At 50.6% G+C, this 23,904-nt stretch overlaps 1 protein-coding gene across 1 annotated transcript; it reads left to right on the forward strand.

The window, feature by feature from the left end:
• The first annotated feature begins 722 nt into the window (after positions 1-722).
• On the forward strand, positions 723-6,023 carry LOC144166551 (receptor expression-enhancing protein 6-like). Its single transcript, XM_077696050.1, has 3 exons — positions 723-1,128; positions 5,229-5,322; positions 5,683-6,023. Exons 1-3 carry the CDS (start codon positions 855-857, stop codon positions 6,014-6,016), a joined length of 702 nt encoding a protein of 233 aa, XP_077552176.1. The 5' UTR covers positions 723-854; the 3' UTR covers positions 6,017-6,023.
• The last annotated feature ends 17,881 nt before the right edge of the window (positions 6,024-23,904 follow it).

Consider the following 23,904-nt stretch of genomic DNA (forward strand, 5'->3'; position numbering starts at 1 on the left):
CAAGTCGCCTGCGGAGCTCTTACTGGGATATCATATAAGAACCAAGACGGACTGCATCACGCCCGGCAAGGGCTCCACAGAAATCCAACCGATCGCGAGAAAGACTAAATTTATTGCCGGTGAGGTCGTCTGGATGCGCAGTTTCGAATCAGGTCGTCGGTGGATTTCCGGACCTGTGCACGGTCACCAGGGCTCCGGGGTGGTTACCGTTGACTCTGAAGGGGGACTTCAGCGACGGCATCTGGACCAGTTGAGAAGTCGGGCTGAAGCACAGGGCTGTCGCTCTGGAGACGTTACCAAGTGTGAACCCGCCGAAAGTACCTCGAGCTCATCGCAGGAGGCTTCGACCTCATCTCCCGGTACTACGACCCCATTGCACGATCGCACGGAAGCAGCTCACGCGGCAACTCACCCGCCAACTTCGCGAAAATCGGCAAGGATCCGACGGCCTCCTGACCGCTACGGCTTTTCCCCTCAACGCTTTACCTATTAAGAGGGGGAGATATGATACTTCATTCTCATCTTCAATAATCAAGGGACCATCATCATCACCGGGATTTGCTGACTGGAATAAACACCGGCTCCCATCTTGCCGTGTCGTTCGTAGCTGGTGATTTCAGTATTATGCGCTTGGGAGCGACGTGGCACTTTCCTGCCACTGGCGCGATTGCCTGCCATCTCTCTCGCTGTTCGGGTGTATTTAATGCGATCTTTTCGTCTCTCGGGCGTTAGCGGAGTGCAAATGTGTGATGCGGTTCCCCGCTTTGACTGCTCCGCTTTCCATTTACGTCACGTTACTGTGCTGCAGTAAACGGCATTTTTCTGTACGACCTTCTCTGAACACGTCGTACTGAATGTGCGCGGGTTTTTATTCTTGTTGTGGGCCAATCTCTCGCCGAGGCCGTGCGCACGCACGCGCACGAGCCGCGTGCCAGGGCAGCAGAGGAGGCCGAAGCAGTCTCGCGCACCGGGGGCCGCCGAAGCAGCAGCCGACCAGCGCTCGCCCCGCCATGGCCCAGGAGATCAACGAGGAGCTTGGCAGGGTGCTGCGCGAGCGCGGAGTCGTCGGCGACACATTCGACAACATCGAGAGGAAGGCCAAAATCAAGCGGGAGCAGGTCGTCTACGGTGAGTCGGGCAGCTGAGGCAGCCGTCCAGGCCGCGTCCGCCGCGTTGCGAACCCTGCGCGCGAGATTCGAAGCCTGTCTTTCATACCGCTCGGCGCACTGTGAGCCTATGTTGCCGCTGCAATAAACCCAATGGCAGTGTTTTTTTAGGCGTTTTTGGCTAGGCTTCCGTGTATTTTCATAGGTATTTTCAACAAAAGCTCCGGAGGCTGCTCGTCGCTTTCCAGTGCAAGGCGTTGGTAGACGGACGTGTCTCGTGTTTCAAACGACTTATGAATTCGATGGTGACGACGCAGTTGTAGAACACGCCTGGAGGCTCGTTCTCGCGAAACGGGCTCGGGGTTTGGTATCGTGTTGTCGCACGGTCCTAATGTGCCAAAAAAAAAGCGTTTCATTGATTAATTTCTTTCATTGTGCGGCTGAACTTAAGGACGCGGATTCAATGTTGGCCATGGCGGCCGTTTTTCTGATGGAGGCGTGTGTAGATTTGTACCCATGCACTTAAAATCCCTAGGTGGTCTAAATTGACACGTAGCCCTGCACACCTCCCATTGGCTCATCACCAGAATTTAAACATTTCTGGCTATGAGGTTTACCTCGTGAAACAGCGCCCGACACGTCGCATTGTCCCCTCCCTTCTCATGAAGAACAATGTTTCTTATTCCCGCCGTGGTGGCTCCGTGGCTAAGGCGTTGCGCTGCTGAGCACGAGGTCGCGGGTTCGATTCCCGGCCGCGGCGGCCGCTTTTCTGATGGAGGCGAAAAGCGAAAACGCCCGTGTGTACGAGATTTCGGCGCACGTTAAAGATCCCCGGGTGGTCAATATTAACCCGGAGCCCTCCACTACGGCGCGCCTCATCGCCTGCGTTGCGTCGGCGTGTTAAAGCCTACAATCAATCAATCAATTTTTCTTATTCAGCGTTGTTTCTGATAGTCCCTACTTGCTATCAAAACTGGACCTAAGCCGCGGGTCACGGCCGGGCTAGAGCGGCGGCGTGCGCGCTTTGGTATCAACACAGCGCGCGCCGCCGCTCTATAGCCCGGCCATGGCCGGGTATGCCGTGCTCGCTTTTGTTTTTCTTACTTTCTCAGAACATGTGTAGATGTCCGCGTAAATGCATGATTAAATATCCTAGCCGTTGGCCCCGCAATGCGAAAAACTAAAAAAGGCGCAAATATTCGCCGGCGAACGTCACGGTTTTTTCCCTCCGTCATCAAGAGCTCGAGGAACTGTATAGGTACCCTATTGGGAGTTACCGATTGGTTGTTGTTTACTGTCAGCCTTTCCGCAAAGAGCGTTAATTTGTCTTATTCTCAGTGCTGAATTTGCCGAAGGGTTCCTTTCCTAGGTGAATTTGAATGCAGCTGTCCCACGAGGCGGCAGCAGCAGTGTGACGCCGGAGGCCCAGCCATTGGCTGTTTTCACAATAGCTGCAGACGCGGTCAAATCTATAGGCTTGAGGCATATGTTCCGCAAAACTCTTGTCATTCGCCCCACATTCTCCCCTACATGTCCTTTCAAGGCGAAAGCCTATAGGTGCCCCACTGAGCGAAAAACCGTCCTTGTCCCATCAAGAAAAGCGCAGTAGAGGAGAAACGCATGTGTGACGAGATGGGATTTGAACCCGAGTCTCCACAGTAGAAGCCCAATGCGCTGCCCCCGCACATTGCTAGCGATGGAACAAAAGTTAACGTGGTGCGTGCCGTGTCAACACGTGAGTGGTATAGCTGCATCCCAGGTACGCAGGACTCTGACACTGGCGCAGCTGTGGTTGAGGCTCATTTCTGTTGACCGCAGCAGATGAGTTGGTGGGGAGCATCATCGCCGGACTTTGCAGCAAATACATTGCCGCCTTCAACGTACGTCAACAGAATTTGGTGCCCCAAGGAATGTTTTCGTCAGTGACGGAGCTACAGGGGCACCTTGAAGTAGAGGTGGTAACGGTCTAATTAGCGTTCCATCATGGCCCCTATGTGAGCAGTCGTAGTTGATTTAACCCAACCGGACCACCCGCTCCCGCTTACTGACTAGCCACTCACTATCAATAATTAACAGTGCCTCTGGCTAGTCAGTGAGCGGAAGCGGTTTGTCCGGTTGGGTAAAATCAAGACAGACTGATGGTGTCGTTTCGCAACACACCAGCGAGGATTGCTGTACTAGATGGGAGCAGTCTGTCTTGATTTTTAGCCAACCGGCCAAACCGCTTCCGCTCACTGACTAGCCAGAGGCACTGTTAATTATTGATAGTGACGCTCGCTAGTTTGTCCGGTCGGGTAAAATCAAGACAGACTGATCAATTGCCGTCGCAAAACGACACCAGCGAGGATTGCTGTACTGGATAAGAGCAGTCTGTCTTGATTTTTACCCAACCGACCAAACCGCTTCCGCTCACTGACTAGCCAGAGTCAGAAACGGTCCGGCCGATTGGGTGAAATCAACCTTGACTGCTCCCATGGCGGCCATGATGGAACACTAATTAGACCCTTGCCTACGGTGCCTCCGTTCTCTTGGCGTTGTTGCGGGATTAGGCACCGGAAAGCAACACCGTATACCGCGTAGGCGGTATCTTAGCCACTGAAATATGTGCGCGTCGATTTAGTTCGTCGCCGTTAACTTGGAGTGGCTCGCGATAGACTGGCGTGGTTTCGGCTGTAATGAATGATGTAATTAGCGTGATTCGCGTGCCAACCTAAACAAGGTATAGATGTGCACCCCGTCAGTCATGGTGGGAAGGGGGGGGGGCGAAACGGTGGAAACAGGCTAGGTGTGGCGTCAGTCTTAACTTGCCTTCCGCTGCACCATTGTTTGACGTTTGGCAGCAAAATAAAGAATCCCGTTTTTAACCTAAAGTACTATCGTGACACATTGAAATACGAACAACGGAGAGCGTGACTTTAAGTACATGCCGCGCATCCTGGCGACGAGACCGTTTGCGGAGTGCAAACAAGCTACGAGAGTTTGTGTGCAATTGTGTGTCGCAATTGCTAAACATAAGGACCAACGTGTACGGGAAATTATAGAAGCATGTCACATTAGAAAGAAGGGAGAAAAGTGCGTCAGCATTCCGTCAATGTCGTTAGCCGAGAGTGAATGTGTTCTTGAATGGTCGCAGTGCACAATAGGGTAGTCCTTGGCACGTGAATTGTGTGTTATCGCGTTTGCCAAGGTGATGGAATGAATTTTTGTTTTACTGTCTGGTGCAGTGCGTATTGTGTGGTATTTGGCAGGTATAGTTTCACAACCTTGTAGTTTTGCTGCAATCGCGAGAGACATGATAGGAAGCCACGTGGATTGAGTATATATATGTGTGTGTTTTTTCTATTAAATTCAGTTGCGAGTCAGCGCCGCGTCGTCGTTAATTCTTCTTTTGTCCCGTCCTTTTTTGCGCTGCATTTCGTTATGGTCTTTGTGTTAAACGTTGATATGGAAACACCGTCGTTCGGCGTGTGAGCGTTTCGGTTTCTTCCCACCGCGTTCGGCACCCACTTACGCAAGCGTTATATAACTTTGTTGCTGCGATGAGTGAAAACGGCGCACGCTGCTACATTCCTTTATTTTTATTTCGTGCTGAGCGCCAAACTAACCACGCGAATACGACGGTCTTTCCATATCAAGGTTGGTCACGAACTCTCATGTAACTTCTTCGCACTGCGCGCACTTGGCCCGTCGCAAGAATGCGCGGCATGTACTGAAAGCCACGCGCTACGCTGTTCGTATTTCAATTTGTCACGATAGTACATTACATTAGTACTTAACCGACTAAAACATCCCGTAGGACGCTCCTGTTTCACCTTCATATCAAAATTTTATGCTTAGGGACACTGCGCAGATCAGCAATCGTCATTTGTGTTGATGCTCATCGTCACCCTGTTTAAGTGTTACGGATACTAACTGATGTCTCTGCCGCTCAAGCTGCAACACTGAGCTGAGCCATGACTGTCCCGTTAGCAGAGGCCAGCAAGTTATAAGAAGTACAGAATACTCTTTCAGACTTTATAATACTATGCTTACGGGCCGCCGAACCAATGAATTCGTGCACGAAACACAAGGAAGTGCCATTGGAATGTCTGGCAGAGCGAGCGGCTCGGTTCTTCAACGCAGGCGGGGTGGCGGTGACCTGCATGCTGTTCATGCTCAACATACTTGGCGCCAAGACGTCCGTCCTCATCACTACGGTCTGGCCCATGCTCGGAAGGTGAGCAGGAAGCAACTCCTCTGTTCACGCTTCACTACGGCGGCCCCTGACGCTCTTTCTCTTCCTTTTGGGGCCTGTAATGAGTAATCCCCCTTTTTTCCGAGAAAGTGGCCCCTATACACACAATGAATTGTTGCGGTATCGATTAAAAGTAGTAAAGAGTCAAAGACAAGGTCATCCTAAGTGTGCTATGACATGTAGAACACCCATTCTGGGTGTAGGGCGAAGGCGTCCCGGTATTTTCGCCACACAAGCGTGCATTTACGCCAAAATCGCAACCTCGAATATCTGGTTTTTCAACCGAGTATCGCGTGTTTTCAAGGCGTTCGTCTTGGCTGAGCTAAAGTGGGGCGTTCGCAGCATCCGAGCCATCGACCGTGCGGACGTGCTGGCGATGCAGAAGTGGACGGCGTACTGGATAGTGTACGCGCTGGTGAACGTGATCTTCCGATTCGTGTTCGCCGGCATCTACCTGCACTTCCGGCGGATCTACTTTCTGCGCCTGCTCTTCCTGGCCTGGTGCGCTGCGCCCATCCAGGCGAACGGCGCCAACGTCATCTTCCAGAAGGCCTTCGCCGGAAAGATATTCAAGGAGGGCGGCAGAGGCGTGCCTGGCGGCATCCCCCCCATGGGCGCGGCCCCGGCTGCCGGCGGCAGGGAGATGTCCGACAACGGCCGCAAGATGAAGAGGTGAACGCAGAGCGAGTGAGTGCCCTATCCCACGTCTCGCTGTTGGGCTCCGTGCTCTGCGAAGAGTACTAGGGAAAAAACTGGTTGATTGCTCTGTCATAGGAATCGGTAAAACACGAAAGTGAAATGTGAAGCGAAATCTGCAGCTAAGCATGATTTGCGGGTCGGCGGCTGTCTTGTGGGTGTGCTTGGCGAGCGACGTCCTGCTGGCGGCTCGCTTCGACAAGGTGTACTGGCGTCATTTCTGTGACCGATATGACGCCAGTGCAATCTTGGGTTATCGCGGCATAAAACACTTTCGTGTTGAAATATAAAACCTGAAAGCGAACAACCCTAAGTATAGAGTACCCTTTAGTACTGAAGGTTGCTTTCCCGCGAGAAGACCATGTGTGCAGGGGTGCACCCTTTACAGGCCGCTTGCTTCGTTGCGCTGGCGTCACTTCCGTGACGGATATGACGTCAGCGAGATCTTCATGTATCCAGGAATGAAACACTTTCGTGTTAAAAACGAAGAGGCCGCGCTAACAACGCGTCACTGCGACTGAGGGCTAAAGGGGCCATAAGGCTAAACACAAGATCCCCCATAAAATTGATAACACCGATTTCGTTGCCAACTCCAAAACAATCACTCCACGCAGATGTCTTAGAAAAACAGTAGAAGCAGTAATGACTCCCCATCCACTTTCCACGAATTCTCTGTGACGTCACATGATGTTGTTTGTGCGACTGGCGACTGCCGACATAAGCTACCGTCCAGAAGCATAAATGCGTCATTTTAGTATGGCCTCCAGTTCCGTTTGGTCGTATCACTTGAATGCCAGCGTGCACTCAACACAACTATGCTTTTACTGCTGCCCATATTACATCCCTCCCGCCAATACTACGTCGCTGTAGCGCGAAATTTGAAAGCTTCCTTTTATTTATAGCGTTTTTAAGTCTTTCGTGGATGGAGTGGAGCCGGGTTACCAAACGCTAGTTCTTTCAAATTGTATAAAGTTGTATTTTGTCTTCATGGCCCTTTTTTAAGGGGCCATGAAGACAAAATACAGCTTTATGCAAGTTGAACGATTGCGCACAGTGGGGTGGGCAGTTCCAGTCATGAAACATTTTCAACAGTCCCGGCTTCCCACTGTACTTAGGTAAAGTCCGGTCTTGAAAGCAGACCACGTGCGGACAGCGATCCTTGAGCTTGAGTTCCTCTATATAGCTCCTGCAAAGAGCTAAGAGTTGCGCGACCGCCCGCCAGCTTGTTAGCCGTATTGCTGCGGGAAAGCCGACCGTCGCGAGTGTAGGAGCCTCGCCGCCACTTCCGGCGGCGGCCGACGCGCGGGCGCTTCGGTCAGCGGCTACGCTGTATTCCTGCGATGTCGCTCACGCTGCTGCTGCTGCTGTTCCCGGGCGGACACGGTGCTGCCCACCTCGGTGGCTGCGGCGCAGCCATAGTAGGGGCTTCTCTGCGCGGCATGGATAACTGGAGTGACGTCATCACGGCGGCGCGTAGAAAGGGGTCGCACAAATCTTTGTTTCCCTACGGGAGTTATATAGAGGAACTCAACCTTGAGCGGTAGTGCTGCGCCATCTGACGGCATTAAACCAGTGTCGCAGTGGGATAATCAAAATTTTGGCTTAAAATGTTTAATTTCTCGGCGAATAAAGCATCCTTTGCTGCCGGACAAGCACTGATCAGGGTTCTATAAAACACAAAATATTTTGAATAAAAACAACTTGTATTTTATTCTGCTTTTCAAGGAGAGGTGAGAAGCGGTGTACTCAGGTTTACTTCTGCACCTCATCGCTGCACGTGACTCTTTCTCCGCGCACCGCAAAGAGGGCGTTCCTGCAAGTATTTTGAACGTGACACGAGTCCTTCCCGTAATTTTTCGGACTTGATCTGCTTGCAGACTTCTGCAGCAACGACGAACAAACTACTTGCAAAAAAGCAGACGGTGCCGCGCATTTATCGCCCTCTCATTTCAAAACGAGCGCGCCGTTTAAAGAAGCCTTAAGACAAAACACAAGTTTGTGTTATTCGAAAGATTTTGTGTTTTATAGCACCCACAGCACTTGTACGAATGCAAACGATGCTTTATTCACGGAGAAATTAATTAATGTAAGTTGAAATTTAGATTTTCCCGCGAAATTGTGCATTTTCGTGGTCTGCAATGACATCACATGGCCTCGTTTACCGTTAGTGAACCTAGATTGCGCCACCACACCACGGCAAGCCATTTTCTGCTTTTGGTTTGTTTGTGAACGTATTTGTACCTGGCTTGTTTTGTTCATGAAGACAATCGTTTCGTGAAACATGGTGCTCGCTCGACAAATAAGGTCACGTAAGACATCGTCGCTTGCGTCAATCGGCCAGTGTCGTCTGAAACAACGCCGAAGCCCCGCAGTCCTGCGCAGCTAAACCAAGCATAGTGCGCGCAGTACCATCAGCAGTACGCATCGGTACGACGGTACTTCTTTGTTTACTTGTGCTTTCGTAACTTCCACTGTTTGTTCCACCATTCTTAGGGTCACTAAAAAGAATGGGCCCTAAATTTCAGAGCGAATAGCTTGTTCGGCAAGGTTATAAGCTCTGCCTAATTTGCGTTTCCTTTTGCCGCCCTCCGCCAATCGCAGAGCTGTCTGGTATGACATCATAGGTTCAGTTGCGGGAAATGAGCTAGTGGTTTGCCTGGCCATTCCCTTTTTCCCTAATTATGCACCTTATTTGAGCGAAGTTTACGTTAAAAGTGGTGTCTGTATGGTTCTAACGAGGCAATCTTTTGAATAAACCAAATGTGTTTTCTGTTCATGGCTCCTTTAACATCCGGGTTTGTCGCCTCGGTGGAGCGATTCACTACATGCCGTTCTTGTACTATTTTCGCCGTGGAGGAAGGGGTGACGTCTTACATGCCGGTGATGGAGCGTGTTATGTTTGGTGTATCTGGATAAACGGGAATCGGTTAAACGGAGCAGCCGCTTAAACGGAACGGTAGCCTGTAAGTTGGTTGGTTTTGTATTCAGATAACGTAAAAATAACTTTCGGTAATCGGAACTAAACTTTCCACGCCACCGTGTAAACGGAACCGAAAATATAACTTCTTGCAAGCCCACTGTCATGAGTATCAGCTTTTTCCGGTTCCAACTTTTCCTCTTGTTTTTGTTTTTTAGCCTTGTTGGCCTCGTAAGCCCTGTGGCCCTCGTTCGTAGTCAGCCGTGTTAGTGCGACGAATGCAACATCGAAGTTCTTGTTCTAGTCGTTCGCTACCTATTTAAGTAGCCGAGTTTACAGGGCCTAGCTCCTTCTGCCCTGCTTGTGCCACCGTGTTGCTATTCGCGCTTTATTACCGCGGCGCCGCCTTCTAAATTCGGTGGCACGTAAGCTTTCGCGAAGTTGAGACCTCTAGCCTCCGTTGTTTCAATGGTGGCACAGAAGCGTGCATACCATGCGATTAGGTTAGAAAAAAAAAACTGTGGTTGATTCTACTCATAGGAATCAGTAAAACACGAAAGTGAAATGTGTAGTGAAATCTGCAGGTGAGCATAATTTGCGGGTCGGCGGCTGTCTTGTGGGTGTGCTTGGCGAGCGACGTCCTGCAGGCGGGTCGCTTCGGGAAAGGTGTACTGGCGTCATTTCCATGACGGATATGACGTCAGTGCAATCTTGGGGTATCGCGGCATAAAACACTTTCGTGTTAAAATATGAGAGACGAAAACGAACAACCCTAAGTAAACGTACTCTTTAGCACTGAAGGTTGCTTCCCCGCAAGAAGACCCTGTCTGCAGGGGTGCACGCTTTACAGACCGCTTGCTTCGTTGTACTGGAGTCACTTCAGTGACGTATATTACGTCAGCGAAACTTTCGTGTTAATAAGATGGACATCATTCTTGACTTCGAAAGCGCCGCTTACACGAAGAGGGCACTCGCGACGAAGCACGGTGACCCGAAAAGCAGCTTAACGAGGATCCTGCACCACAATGACATTCTTGGCACCATTCATGTTATTGCTGATGCCTGGAGGCAGCTGACTGATAAAACTACAGCAAATTGCTTCAGGCATGCTGAATCTTTTTCAAGTGAGCGGACATCCGACTTGCAGGATTTCCTGAATGTGACAGGGAAGATGCCATTGAGAGGCAGGAGCTAATGTAGCATTGGGCTTTAAAGGAAATCCAACTGGGCTTTGAATATGTGCGCATTGACAGTGATGTTGTGACAGTTAGAACACAGTGAAGAGCATTGTTGCAGATGTGTGCGATTATGGAGGAGGACGAGGAGAATAAGCCCGAAGATGAATCTCAAGAGGTAGTTACCGTAGAACATACCACATTTCAAGGACCACCATCGGCTGCGCAGTAGCCAAGAAATTTTTTTTTCAGGAGGATCCAGGATCTGAAACGTTTGTCCAAAGAATAAGTGTCATGTAAACAACGATACTGAAGATGCAGTTGTAAGGAAAAAAAATGATGCATTTTTTAGTGCACAGTGACTAATTGTTGCCAGATATACTTTGTGAATGCTGTGCCTGAGCCTCTTAGTCTTGCTTACTGAAAAACTACCAGCTACATTCACCGTCTAGTGCTTAGGGTTCCGCTCGCTGTAATAAAAGCTCCTGTAAAATGAAACTAATTTGTTTGGTCCCTTGAAGTTGCGTTTATCGATAGTCTACTGTATACGCATACAGACACTGCTCATCAATTACTCGCCTAAGATGTTTAAAATCAAGCGTTTTCAGCGTAGAACAACGGGAGCGAAGAACGAACGAAACAGTACGAGCGCTAAGTGTTGCGAAACAGCAACACCTTGCTATAAAACAAAACGAGCGCTCGTCTTGTTTCGTTTGTTCTTCGCCCCGGTTGATGAACCGCCACAAGCCCAACTGGTTCTTAAAGGAGCCATGAAGAGAAAATACAACTGCGTTTAATTTGAAAGAACTAGGATTCAGTATCTCACTCAGCTCCATTACAGTCAAAAAAGATGTTTTTTAACGAAACAAAAGCAAGATGTACTTAAAAACTTCCATATTTTGCGCCACAGTGACGTGTTATGAGCAAGAATGACGTCATACGGGCCAACAATAAAACATAATTTTCAGTGCGGTAACTGCACGTTAGCAATCAAGTGATGTGGTCCGATGGAGCTAGAGGCCCCATTACAGACGTCCAGTCATGTGTCGTCGCGACAGGTCAGTTAGGTGGCCGCCAATCGCACAAGCAAGGTTCCGTGACGTCATAGAAAAGTTGCGGGAAATTGGCTAGGGGGTCGCGACTGCTTCACACGTTTTCTTTAATATCTCCGTTATTTGTTCGAAAATTGCGATGATATTGGTATCGTTGTTATCGGGACTAAGCAGTCTTTCTAATAAACCCATCTTGTATTTTGTCTTCATGGCTCCTTTAATGTTTGAGATATCAGTTACGTTGTTTGCTGCCCCGCATGACACCAAGTAAATGATACACGGATTCAACGGAAGTCGAAAAAAGCTCCGGGCTGTGTAGCAGGGTAATTTATCATAAATTTTGGAGAGCTGATCAAATGGAAGTTTTAGAGCACACTGGTCACTAGGTTTGCACAGGACTTTGTTTTAATTGGCCGCTACGGAGTTGTGAAGGCCGGGCCGCGGCAGACAGAATGGTGCGTACGTCTGTAACTAATACCCCGGCTACACTAGGGTCCGAATGTCATTTGACTCAAATGGGGGGCTTCGAATGCCATTCAAAATCCGCCGTGCTACGCTACAATTTGAAAGATTTGGAAGATTTGGAAGATTTCACAATTGCTCGCCGTGCTGTAGTGGCGCTGCTATCGCCCTGTTTCTTTTTTTCGTACAATAATACAACAATCAAATTTACGAGCAGTCTAAGGCAGCAAAATGATATCAAATTTGAAGAGGCAGACAGTTTTGACTCTAATGTGGTGACTGTTTGCATAGCTTTATTTTTTTTTTTGCAACTGACCCACTGGTATTGAGAGCATGAAAATTAAATATGTTGATTTCATATTGTAAGTAAATTAACAGTGAACAAAGTTCCACAAATAAAAATATTTTGTTTGTTTTACGTACGCAAGTATATTTTCTATTGCCGATCGAAGACGCTGCGTGTGAGAGTGGTAGAAATTGCATTTGAAATCCCAAATGTCTCTCCCGGTGCTTATTTGGCTCGAATGTCATTTGAGCCGAATGGCATTTTAAAACCTATAGTGTAGCAGCACAACGTGGCATTGGAGTCAAATGACATTTGGTTCAAATGACATTCGGACGCCAGTGTGGCAGGGGTATAAGCTTTTGACTTCCTGGCATAACTTAGTTTGAACAAATTGCTCACTGTTCTTGGAATTTGTGGAGTATAACACAGCTTTTACCGTGAAAGTCTCAAAAATTAGCCAGGAATGGGAAAGTGACTATAAACACCCGGCCTGAAAGCGGAGATATTTTGTTGCAATCGGGTGCTCCGTGATGTTTCAGAGAACCAACACGTTTCCCTGGTCTTCAGGCAGTACCGAACTTCAGACAGCACTGAATCTTTGACGCTGGCCCACCCACAATCGGCGTTTTTAAAAGGCAACTTACCAGTTTCGTCGCGTGAAAATGGTGGAAGTGCTTGTTCTCTGTGCAGCCAAACAAATGTCTGAGAGGACTGTGATCTTCCGCATAGGCGTTGCTCCTGTGATGACATGCGCGTCTGGTAACAGCGATGCTGTTGATTAAATACCAACGCGCACAGCAAATGCGCTTTTAGGGGTCCTAAGGATAAAAGCATAGAGGCTAAAAATTCGCGACCAGGGATATAGCTGGGGCCTCTTTCAAGACATCGACAATCGTGATTAAGTTAACGTTGCGGCAGTAAAAAAGGCAAGAACGATGGTAAGATGTGAACGGTGTATTTACAACATGTTGACTTGAGAGATCTCGAGCCAGGCTACGTCTTCTCATTCCGCGACAATATCAAATTTATTTTCCGCTTCACATAACGGGCGACAGTGTTTGAAAGTTCGCTGTAATTTGGAAACTGACCATGATAGGAACTTGTATGCTTTGATGACGCGCATGTGTTGGCAGAGCACGAAAGAGATTATCGAAGCTTACACATACTTGTACCGAAGCTGACGACTGCGTCGGCGCAACGTTGATTGTATTATCCCAGGAAGAGGTACAGCTTATTGAAAACGGCATGACGTAGCGAATCAAACGTGAGAACCCCCATTACATTTTGTTATGACGATCTGATAGTCCGTTTTGGGTGAATGATCCAGTTGATAGTTTGCTCCTGTCTCATGAACGAACCCGTTTTATTCGTCGTGTGTAATGAACCGGCGCAGTCGAAATGAGCAATCCCCCCATTGTACCGTGACTGGTAACCCGGGCGCAGCCTTTCCGCAGTTTATCGACCGAGATCTGTACATGACCCCCTCACCCGGGTTCCAACTGTGGAGAAATAAAAATCGAGCGCCATTCTCGACGCTGCATAGGCTAGATGGACAGTCACCGCGCTTCAGAAACCCTGTCTTCCATCTTGAAGCAGTATTGCCTTTTTGAAACACGTGCAAACATTTTACGCGGGTACTGTTCACAGACATGACAGCTTCAAAGCGGGATTCACCGCGACTTTATGCAGCGAAGCTGTGTCTCAGCAGCGTAGAAGGCTAGCACTGGCGTCCCCGAAACTTCACAAGGCGTTATGCTTCTGAGCCCAAGGTCTGGGGTTCCATTCCGGCCGCGGTGGCTGCTTTTGGAGGTGAAAACGCCCAGGTCTAGATTTAGGCGCACGGTAAAGATCTCCAGGCGCTCAAAATTATTTCTGAGCCCTCCAGTACGGTGCGCCGCGTAGCCCAGGTGTATCTTCGGCGCGGTAAACCCCCCAATCATCCCGAAACTTCACACGCACGTGCAAATCGCCATTTTTTCTGAGGGGGCACTTTCGTGTGTCCGCTTCCTGCGAAGCCATGAATAAAATTAGGGCTCTGGGTATTCGGTATAGCTTTTATTCACTGGCGAGGCACGCATGCGGGCAACCATGATGTGAGTGCGCCGTTAGTCGTTGCGTCGGGATCCGCGGGATGGCGGTACTTGTCCGTGCTAAGCACATGATTTGTGTTGGACGTTCCAAACTCCACCCCACCGAACGCAAACTAATGCCTCGAGTCCAATGTGAGTGCAGTTAATATCTATGTTGACACCACCATTGAGAATCGAATTAAAACGGAGCAGACGACGCACGCCGCTGATTTTTTTTTTTTTTTTTTCGGCGTGAGCGCGCGCAGTGGCACACGCCGCGCCCTGTCCGTGGCGCATCGGCCATGTCCGTAGCTGTTTCCACTGTTATTAAGCGAAGAAATGGCCAGCTAAACTCTTCAGTGAACACCAGAACAAAAGACGACTGCCGCACCCGATTTGGTGAATTTTATTTCAACCAACAGCTGCCAGTTTCTCAAACGGCCGTCGTGTGCAGCACAAAGTGTGAACAGTGTTCGCAGCCAATGGGGATACCCAGCCGACGCACAGCTGCTTTTTGGCTCCATCAGTTTTTTTTAATCCAAGTAGTGGTCATTCCGCCGACGCATTTTCACAAAACCGGTCACATGGAGATTTTACCCTAAGACGAGGTAGTGGCCAGACAGTGTTCCTTGTCCGTTCCGTTTCCTTCTTTCCCTAGAATACGATCGTGTGCGTAGTTGGTGCGTAGGCCGTGGCTGTCGCCAGCTGACGGAGCACGCATAGGGGCAAGCGCTTCGTTGTGAACCTCAATGCGTAGTGTCGGTGGTGGCTTTCCGGAATCACCAAAGACTACGTGAAGACAATGTTGAGATGGCGAATGTATCATTTACGAGAGAATTTCGGTTCTTTTGATTTAATGAACAGCAACACTTCTGGCGCCTTCCTGCACAACCATGTGTTTTAAAGATAAGATGCAGTGCCCTTCCCGATGTTTCTCAAAGAGGGAGACGGAATCCCTTGATTAGGAAGATGGCGTTTAGCCGGCGCACAATATCGCCTTCACGCAACTATCTGGGGAGTTGGAGAAAAGGGCAGGGATTGAGTAACCCAACAAGGAAGTGTTATGCGAATATTATTGGCGGATGGGCAATTCCGCGCAAGCGTGAGGAAATGGGAACTTTTGCAAGACACTTCAGGGCGCGGTTATTTTCTCGGGGTAGATGCCCAGTGGCAGGTGGGTGCAGTTTCACGTTCCCTCATATGTTTGCGACCCACCGTTTGTGTGTACGAAGCGTGCTGGTGTTGGAAATAGGACACTAAATGGCTCTGCTTGCTCGATTGCAGGTCACCCAGGCACCAGTCTGCAACGTGGCCACTCAGCTAGGCCCAAGAAATTCCAGCTTTTTTCCTGCCGAACAGAGCCTCCCGGGCGCCAGCCTGCAATGCGGCCAATCAACTAGGCCCAAGAAATTACAGCTTTTTTCCAGCCGAAAGGGGCATCCCGGATCAAATAAATTCCCATTTGCGAGCGCTGTTTTATTATCTCCTTTCCTACCGCTAGTGTAGAAGGTTTCTGGTGCTTCGATAGTGTTACGTGGTGGCAGGGCAGAGGTGACGGCAACCATGACAGATGAAGTGATCTATTAAAGGCGATGTGATGTACTTGCACGAATGTTTATGCTTGGGCAGTCTTCATCGTTGTTGGAAGGGGATGCCCGCCACTGTCCGCTTTTTATCACATTGCCCCCTCGTCGAAGGGGACCCTCCCGGTCGAGGCCACAGTAGGTGGGACAGTCACAGTGGCGGAGTCCTTACCGCCACGGGTGATTGTGAGTTGGGTGAGCAGAGGCCCGGGAACAGGAATTTCCGCCGACGCGACGAAGCATCGTCCAAAGCCCTCAAACGCATACGCACCGAATAGCGTTGGTAGTGGATGTCCATGGCGCTACGCGCCACTGTCCGCTTTTGCGGCGAATCTGTCTAGTCCCCCAGTTGTCGCGCCCGTGTGGAATGAAAATTCGGGGACTTCGACGGTAGGGCTAGAGCGGAGGCGCGCACCCTTACGGTTTTCGCCCCGGCGGAAAAACTAGACCGTTCTCCGCGTACAGTTCCGTCGCTCTCCGCGTGGGGAATACGCAAGCGTATACCAGCGTTGCCTGGCTCTTGTGCTCAAAAAAAAGTGAGACGCCGACCCATGGAAGAAAGATAAATTTTAGGAGAGAGCAGGACGCGAGGCTGTTCAGCTTTCGCAAGCCAAGCTCCTTTGATGCCGCAATCTCCTCCCCTCGGTCTCCTCCCCCACCCTGCATCCCGGAAGATCGTACACCCACAACAGGTTCGTAGTAGCATTTAGTGGGTCTGGCTGGTTGCCGGTCATTTTTCTTTCTTCCACGGTGCGCACCTCCAGAGTAGTATGCCCACGCAGTGTGGGATTGGTCAACCAAAGAATCCATAACGAGAATTGTTGTAAAATCTTTTATTGGGGGAGTTGGGAGGGGTGGATTCACGGTTCAAGGGGGCTCGTATGAGCTCGTGGTCGTCGGGAGGCGGTATCAGTTTTTCACAGGACAACTGTACCCCATTGAAAGGACTGGTGCAGGCCATCGCTTTATAACTCGCGCTAGACCGCTCTTAGTGGCGAACCGTGTGATAAGGTTAATGGTGTGTCCATCTAATGTGAGGGGATGGATATGGGTTGAGGGATCTGTGTTTGAGGAAGTGAAATTCCGGTATCGAGAGAAATTGGGGCATATCCAGACCAGGTGGTGCAAGTCAGCCTTGACGTCTTGCTGACAGTATGGAAATTTCGGGTTGATGGGGGAGTAGTACCGTTTGCGAATTGTTTACCGTGAAACTGATGCATCTGTATAGAATTGGTTAATAAATATTTCTTGGGTTCTTGTTTTTTTATTGCGGAGTTTGCTATTCAGCAAAAGGAGAAATTAAATGTACAGATACACCCTGGATTCCCGAAGGAATCGGAGCAGGGGGCCATGATGTGGTCCTTGTATGTCATGAAATCTGGCGGACGTCCGGGGCGCGGGCCGCAGGTGGCGATGTGCACACCGCGTAGGCTTCGCAGAGCAGGGCAACTCCACACCAGGTGCTCTGCTGTAGCCTGGTCAATTGGAGCGGGGCAAAAGGGGAAGGTGGAGTTGAACGGGGCATAGTATTGAGGAGGCCAGGACCTCGTCACAGCTGGCGTGAGGGCGACTCCCCGGCAAAAACGTCTGAGCAGAACCTCATCTTGGCGAGACAACCCGCCAGGGAGATCTGTACCGCGCGGGGAAGTGAGAGAGCGCGTGGTGCGCCGTAGACGTTCTTTTGAACTGGCAAGGCGAAAATCGTTTAAATAAGGTGCAAGAGGAGCTGGATATTGCACACGCGCGTGGTCTGTTCCGGCATCTGCAGCCTGCATTGCGGGGTGGCTGTTCCGTTGGCGCCATGACACGCGCACACGACATGGGTAAGTGTCCACTATGTCCTGGATTTCTAGCAGAAGTTCGTTGGACGTGAGAGTTCTACGAAGCTCTCGAACAGCTGCCGACAAATCAATGTAAATTGTACACTGTGGTGAAGCGTGGTTGATTACCAACAATATGTGTAGCAGAGCACCCCGCACTGCCTCGTTGATGGCCACTTCTCCGTTGTTATGTAAGTGCAGGTCACTGGATCGGGAGCCACAGTCGGACAGAGTAGAGCCGTGTGAAGTAAGGTATCGGAAGCACTGGCGTCGACAAACATCAGCGTAGACGAAGGGCTAGCAATGTCCATAGAAGGCGGAATCGGAGCACCAACTGTCCGGGGATGAACACGAGCAACAGGTCGTGTATCCGTTAATTGGTGGAAATTCCATGGGGGCCGTATATGGGTGTTTGATAGTGGTGAGGCTGGTGAACCGGTCATGTACGCTGCAAGAGCGGCGAAATCAGGGTCAAGGGCTTGTTTTTGGAGGCGGGCTTGTCGACGCTGATGCACTAGCTCATCAAACGTGTTGAGCTGCGCTTCCTCTTGCAGAATAGGGACGGGGGTGAGGGCTGGAAGACCAGTTACAGCTCGCATAGCCGAATTGTTTATTGATTCGAGTAGTGCCCAGTGCCCAGTCTGACTTTGTAGGAAAGTGGAATTGAGCTTGATAAACTATACGAGGCTGAAGAATGGCTTGGACAAGCATGCATCTTGGAGGCTGCACAGCCGGCTTTTTGAGGCATGCGACGGAACAGATGCAGCGATTCTGCAGCTTGATGCTTTGCCGAGCGAATCCGAGGTTTTGCAGAACCGGTGGCCGTAATATCCAAGTCTAACACCCGCAGGGTAGATGCTGTTGATATAGGCGTGCCTTGAACCGAAAGACGGATCGGGGAGGTTGCCAACCGCCGACGGCCCCATGCGTTGGCCACGGTGAGAAGGGCTGTTTTGTTAGGCGAACGCGTGAGGCCAAGATACCTGCACCAAGAATTGGTTTCATCTATAGAGCTTGTTGCAGGCGGACACTTTGGACATGAAGGTCCTGGTGAACAGACCATACCGTTATGTCGTCTGCATAGATGATACTATAGATGTGTGGGACAGCACCAATTCGCCAGGCAAGAGGTATCATGGCCATGTTAAAAAGCAAGAGGGCCCAGACAGATCCCTGAGGCACACCACGGCGGGGCTGGATGAACCTATGGGAGATCCGTTGAGACTTATGGAGAAGGTGCGGTTTGGTAGGTAGAAGGAAATGAAATCACATAGGCGGGAAGGCAGGTGAAGGAGATGAAGTACCGCAATGACGGCGGCGTGGCCAAGGTGGTCGTACGCTTTGTGAACGTCCATGCCCAGCACAGAGCGAACACGGTGCGATCGGCTGCCAATAAGGATCATCTCGGAGAGGTAGCCCAGACCATCCTCTGCACCAAGGTGGGGACGAAATCCAATTTGGCATGGGTGGTATAGATGGTGCTCGTCGAGCTACCACTGAAGGCGTGTGGCAATCATCCGTTCCAACAGCTTCCAAATGGTCGCCGTAAGCGCTATTGGTCGGAGGTTGCGGATGTCTGTACTCGGTTTACCGGGTTTCTGGATAGTGATAAAATCCGCTTAGCCAGGCCGGGGGATTGTACACGTGAGCCAAACCCGGTTGTACGCCTCTAGGAGTCCCTCCAGAGAAGAATGGTCGAGGTTCTTGAAAGATTCAAATGTTACTCCGTCGGGGCCAGGAGCTTTGCGGACTGCCGCCGTGTCAATGGCCGCGGTTAGTTCCGCAATTGTAATTGGTGAGAGTATGCCCTCGGTTGCTGCTTCCGATGGTGGCGTACCAGCACCGGACGGAAGAGTGAATGGAGGGGGCATGATGGCTGGGTCTAAAGTATCGGGGTATAAAGTATGGGCCAGCGTATCTGCGAATTGCCACGAAGTCTGGTTGGACGTGAGGAACGCTGACGAAGCAGGATCTGGGGATCGTGGTGAACGCTCCAAAGAATGAAAAATGCGCCATATGGAGCGTAGTCCAGACTCGGGCCCTAACGAAGCGCACATGTCAAGCCAGCGCTGGCGGGACAGCCGGCGTTCATGGCGACGAGCCGCGGCTGTGAGCTGTTTAAGGCGGATTTGGCAAGTCGGAGAGTTGGGATTCCGACAAGCAAACCCTTCTGCCTGGCGGCGCTGCGCCCACAGCTGAAGGAGGCGCAAATCAGGGTTAGGGCGGCTCTCGTCAACCCAGTTTACAGTTGTAGAATTTTCAAGAGCCCTTTGTATGGATGATAAAGGGTCCTCTTTGAATGTTGATATCTGCCTAATCGACTTCCAAAACTCGTCCCACTTGATAATGGCATTTACGACGTAGGCGACGAGAGGGCGAAGATGAAATATCGAAGTAAATGGGATGATGGTCGCTACCCCAGCAGTCTGGCTCCCGCCGCCAAGTAACGGCCGTTGAAACAAGCCACCAAGCTATGTCTGGGGAACGTGGAGGCATACGAGTAGACGTAGAACGGCGAGTTGACTGGGTCGTGTCATTAAGTAGAGTGAAGCGAGCATTCTCCATGATCTTGAGGAGATCTGAACCTCGCGCACTCGCCATAGCCCCAGGCTGGGTGCGGAGCAGTATAGTCACCGGCGATGAGGATGGGACAACCGGGATGTTGTGCTCGTATATGCGAAATCCACCCAAACCGAGCCAGCGGGGCATGACCACTGCGAGGACGCACAAAGCAGGATACGAGGATCACTGCACAGTAACTTGGTTGAACTCTCACCGCAACAGTTTTTGCCACGGGGAGCACCAGCTTTGAAGGTCAATGGCTTGCTGGGGTAGGCGCGTGACGACGTATACCACCGCTTTACCCCGTGGCGTTGGTGGGGCGTTACGGTGGTCAATGATTGTTGGAGACGCATAGCCGGTAAAAAAGGGGATACGGGGTAGGCCATTCGCTTCCTGAAGCAGTAGCGCCCATGCGCGAAGTGAGCCTAGGCGAAGGCGTTCCTTAAGTTCACCAACTTTTGGGGGCAGGCCCCGACAGTTCTCTTGTAGGATAGTGTCCTTGCGTGTAGTTGCAGGTACGACAGGTGCATAATTTAGCGGAGGCATGCTGCAAGAGTCGTGGTTAATATGTGCAGCTGCTGCACCACGTAGTTAAGAATGGAGCGAGCGTCGGATGCTGACGAGATCGAGGCTGCTGCAGGTAATGATGCCGGAGGAGGTGGAGGCAAGGGAGAAGTTGACAGAGGAGGTATAGCTTCACATGAGCTCTCTTCTGCAGCAGCACGCTTTAAGCGTCTCTGTGCCAGCAGCTTGGCACGACGAGCGGTCAAATTCGCAAGCTCCGTTTGTATTGCCTGGAGGCGAAGATCTACCTCTTCTAGGGGCGGGGCATTCTGGTCGGCCTCTTGAAGACGGGATCGCTGACGAGGTCGACGCAGTCGCACCACCTGGCTGTATGAAACCGAATTCATAGGTGGTGTGGCAGAGGCCGGTCCTGGTACGTGATCTGCAATATTGTCGTCGTCATTCGAAGCTATGAGTTCGTACCGGTTTGAAAGCGGGAAACGTTGATCAACCTGAGACCTCGGGGAGCTCTTCACACGCGCACGTGGCTTGGCGTTAAGCTTCGTTGGCCACTTCCTGTCTGTGATATCGTGATCATCAGACTTGCACAGCCCACAATGACATTTAGGGGCATTTCCATTTCCAACAGTCGCGTTCGTGGTCGCCGAGGTCTGAGCAGGAGGTGGATTTGGGCAAGAGGTGCGCATGTGACCCTGTTGCAAGCATTGGTAACAAAATACTGGCCTCGTCTTGTAAGGCCGAGGGCGAAGGATGCATCCATTGTATATGAATCGCACCGGTGGTCCCGGAGGACCAAGAGCAGTACGAGGCATGTACGATGACTGCCGATACCGGGCTAGGAGCACTTGGTGCGTCTCGCATCGGATAGTGTCCCAGAGCACGTCGGAGGGCTCACCGGCATCGACGCCCGAGACAACATAACGGCGGACATGACTACCCCCTAGGAGGTAAGCTTGTACCGGCAGGTGAACTCCGGGGGTGGGGGGGAGACGGGTATATAAGTGAGGCTGTAAAGCTTGTGAACTGCCTCTAATGACGCTACCCACACAGAAATTGAGTTGGTATCTCGGTGGAAAGTGTAGCGATTATGAGTTTGAGGATGCAGACATGCTGATAGCGTCTGTAGGAGAGCTTTCGTCGTGGTTTGGCGGATGTTGAAATTCTGCTTCGGTTTGATAGCTACCTTGATGGAAGCTGGTTGAGCATCTTTAGTGCTTGATGGGAGGCCAGTGGGATTTAGACGGCAGGGCACCTTACCGTCAGAGTGAATACGGTTGCCTGCTGGAAGGTCCATCGGGGCATTAGCGTCCTCAGACTGACGCGGCACTAAGTTTGAAGACTTGGTGCAAAGGCGTTTGTCGGGGGGTTCAGCAGACTTGCCAGCGACATTACTGGGCTCTTGCGGCACAGGAGGGTCGCTGCTAGCATCCATGGGGCAGCTAGCGTCGCCCTGGGGTGTCAGAGGCGTCGATGTTTGAATGGCGACGTTGGACACCACTTGAGACGCCGGCTCCATTTGCTTAAGCAGCTAATCATGAAGTAGCGCCTGCTTGCGGGACCCAAGAAGGCCTTGCGCGGAACGGCACCCACCGCCCGAATAGGGGTTTGGACTAGCCGCTGCATAGAGGCGATGCGGTTGTGATGCTTGCTTTCGAGGACATTCCCGGGGCAGGTAGTAGCCCTTGACAGCACCAGGAACTGGAGGTTGTCGCTGGCACTACGGAAAATAGCTGGGAACGTAGAAACTGCGATAAATCGCGTCGAAACACGGAGCAGAGGAAAGACACGTCGGAATGGCGGGACTTAAACGCACGCTCTCTTGTAAGGGAAGGTTGTTTGGAAGCGTGATCCCGCGGCGTAAGTTGAGTCGGAGTTTCTTTTCGTGTTTGTACCGGTGTATGCGGATGGCGGGGAGTACGCCGGGACTTACGGTCACGTCCAAGCATTCAGGAAGGTCTGAAGGCTGGGCAACTGCGGGGTCAGCGGAGGAGAGAAAAGAGCAAGCCTCCTGTGCAGCTTCGTGGGCTGCCTAATCCCGGGTGCCGCAAAATCATGGCCAGGAGTCCAGTCTTATGCGGACGTGAATGCCATACAGTTGTAGGGCCATTGTTTTTGTCTGATAATTTGGTTTACAGAAGGGTGCGTTGAAAACGGTCGTCGAAGTTCTTGAAATGTTTCGTAGCAATTGGTTGATATTCTGATCTTTTTTGGTCTGGGTTAATTGATGGTGGTCGTACATTAAGAAGTCAAGAGCATGGGTAATTGCGAGTAGTTCTGCTTCCGTGGGTGTGACAGTAATTTTGCAGTGTCGGGTTCCTATAGTGGTTCGGTCATTTGGGGAGACTCAGACAGTTTCATCATTTGGTGGTGTCAGGCTGGCATCAGCATAAATGTCGATTTGGTCGGATTGTTTTGTGGTGTATAGGCTCTGACAACGTTTTTGTCTAGAAACGGCCGTTGTGTGGGTGATGAGGTGGAATGTTGTTGGTTCGGTCAGGAGAGGTCGTTGCCATGGGGGAATGTGGAATCGGGAAATTAGGTAAGCGGATGCGATCTCGTTTATCCCATGCCGTGTGTGTGGCACCTTGATGGGTAAGTTTCTGCTTGCAGTTGTATTGGTCGTTGTTTTCTTGAATGATTTTTCAATAGGTGGAAGGGCAGCCGCAGATCGGAGGTTACGAATTTTTGTATGGCGTGGTAAGCCAGTGACAGTAAGAAGAGTCGCATTATGAAGAACATTGGGAACGCGTCATTGGATACCATTCAATATGTTATTTTGGTCTCCATGTGTAAGAATACCGACTGCGACGGCACGGGCCGTCTGCACTGCTTTTTGCTTTGCTCCTCCGTGCTTATTAGATAGTCTTCGAATGGCATGTTGAGTCGAGTTCCATTTCTGTTTTATTTGCTTCAGCCATATAGTCGGGCTACTTTTGTAACCGACGGGGATGCCTATTACGCGAATGTGGTCGAGTTTGGCGGTGATCGGTGACGGTTATCGGTCAAGGGTAAACGGCCATGACGGTGGGAACGAAAGGACTCAATAGCCCTGCTGGAGACCTAGAGGAGTTCAGAATCGGGCTTTCACAATCTGGCGATGATTGTTACTAATTTTTTTATGGCGCAAGTCCGACTAAGGTAAAAAAAGCTATTTCATGATGGTGAGGTGACTAAATATAAAGCAGTTAACTAGCCATAGGTGTGAAATGCCATAAAAGGCAATGAAGATGATTGGTGTAAAGGGCCAGGTTGTCAACATGCATAATATGTAATGAGGTATAAAAACTGACATCGCTAAAAAACTGAAGAGTATGTTTATGGGTAATTATAAGGTTATCCCCTAAAAAGAATGATGGGTGCAGTGGATGTGTTGTCAATATAGTTGTTGGAAGTGTTTGCGTCTTGTTGTGTCGAGTG

The sequence above is a fragment of the Haemaphysalis longicornis genome, unplaced genomic scaffold, assembly GCF_048455015.1.
Source record: "Haemaphysalis longicornis isolate Haplotype H1 unplaced genomic scaffold, Haemaphysalis longicornis Haplotype H1 scaffold_18, whole genome shotgun sequence".
NCBI lineage: Eukaryota > Metazoa > Arthropoda > Arachnida > Ixodida > Ixodidae > Haemaphysalis > Haemaphysalis longicornis.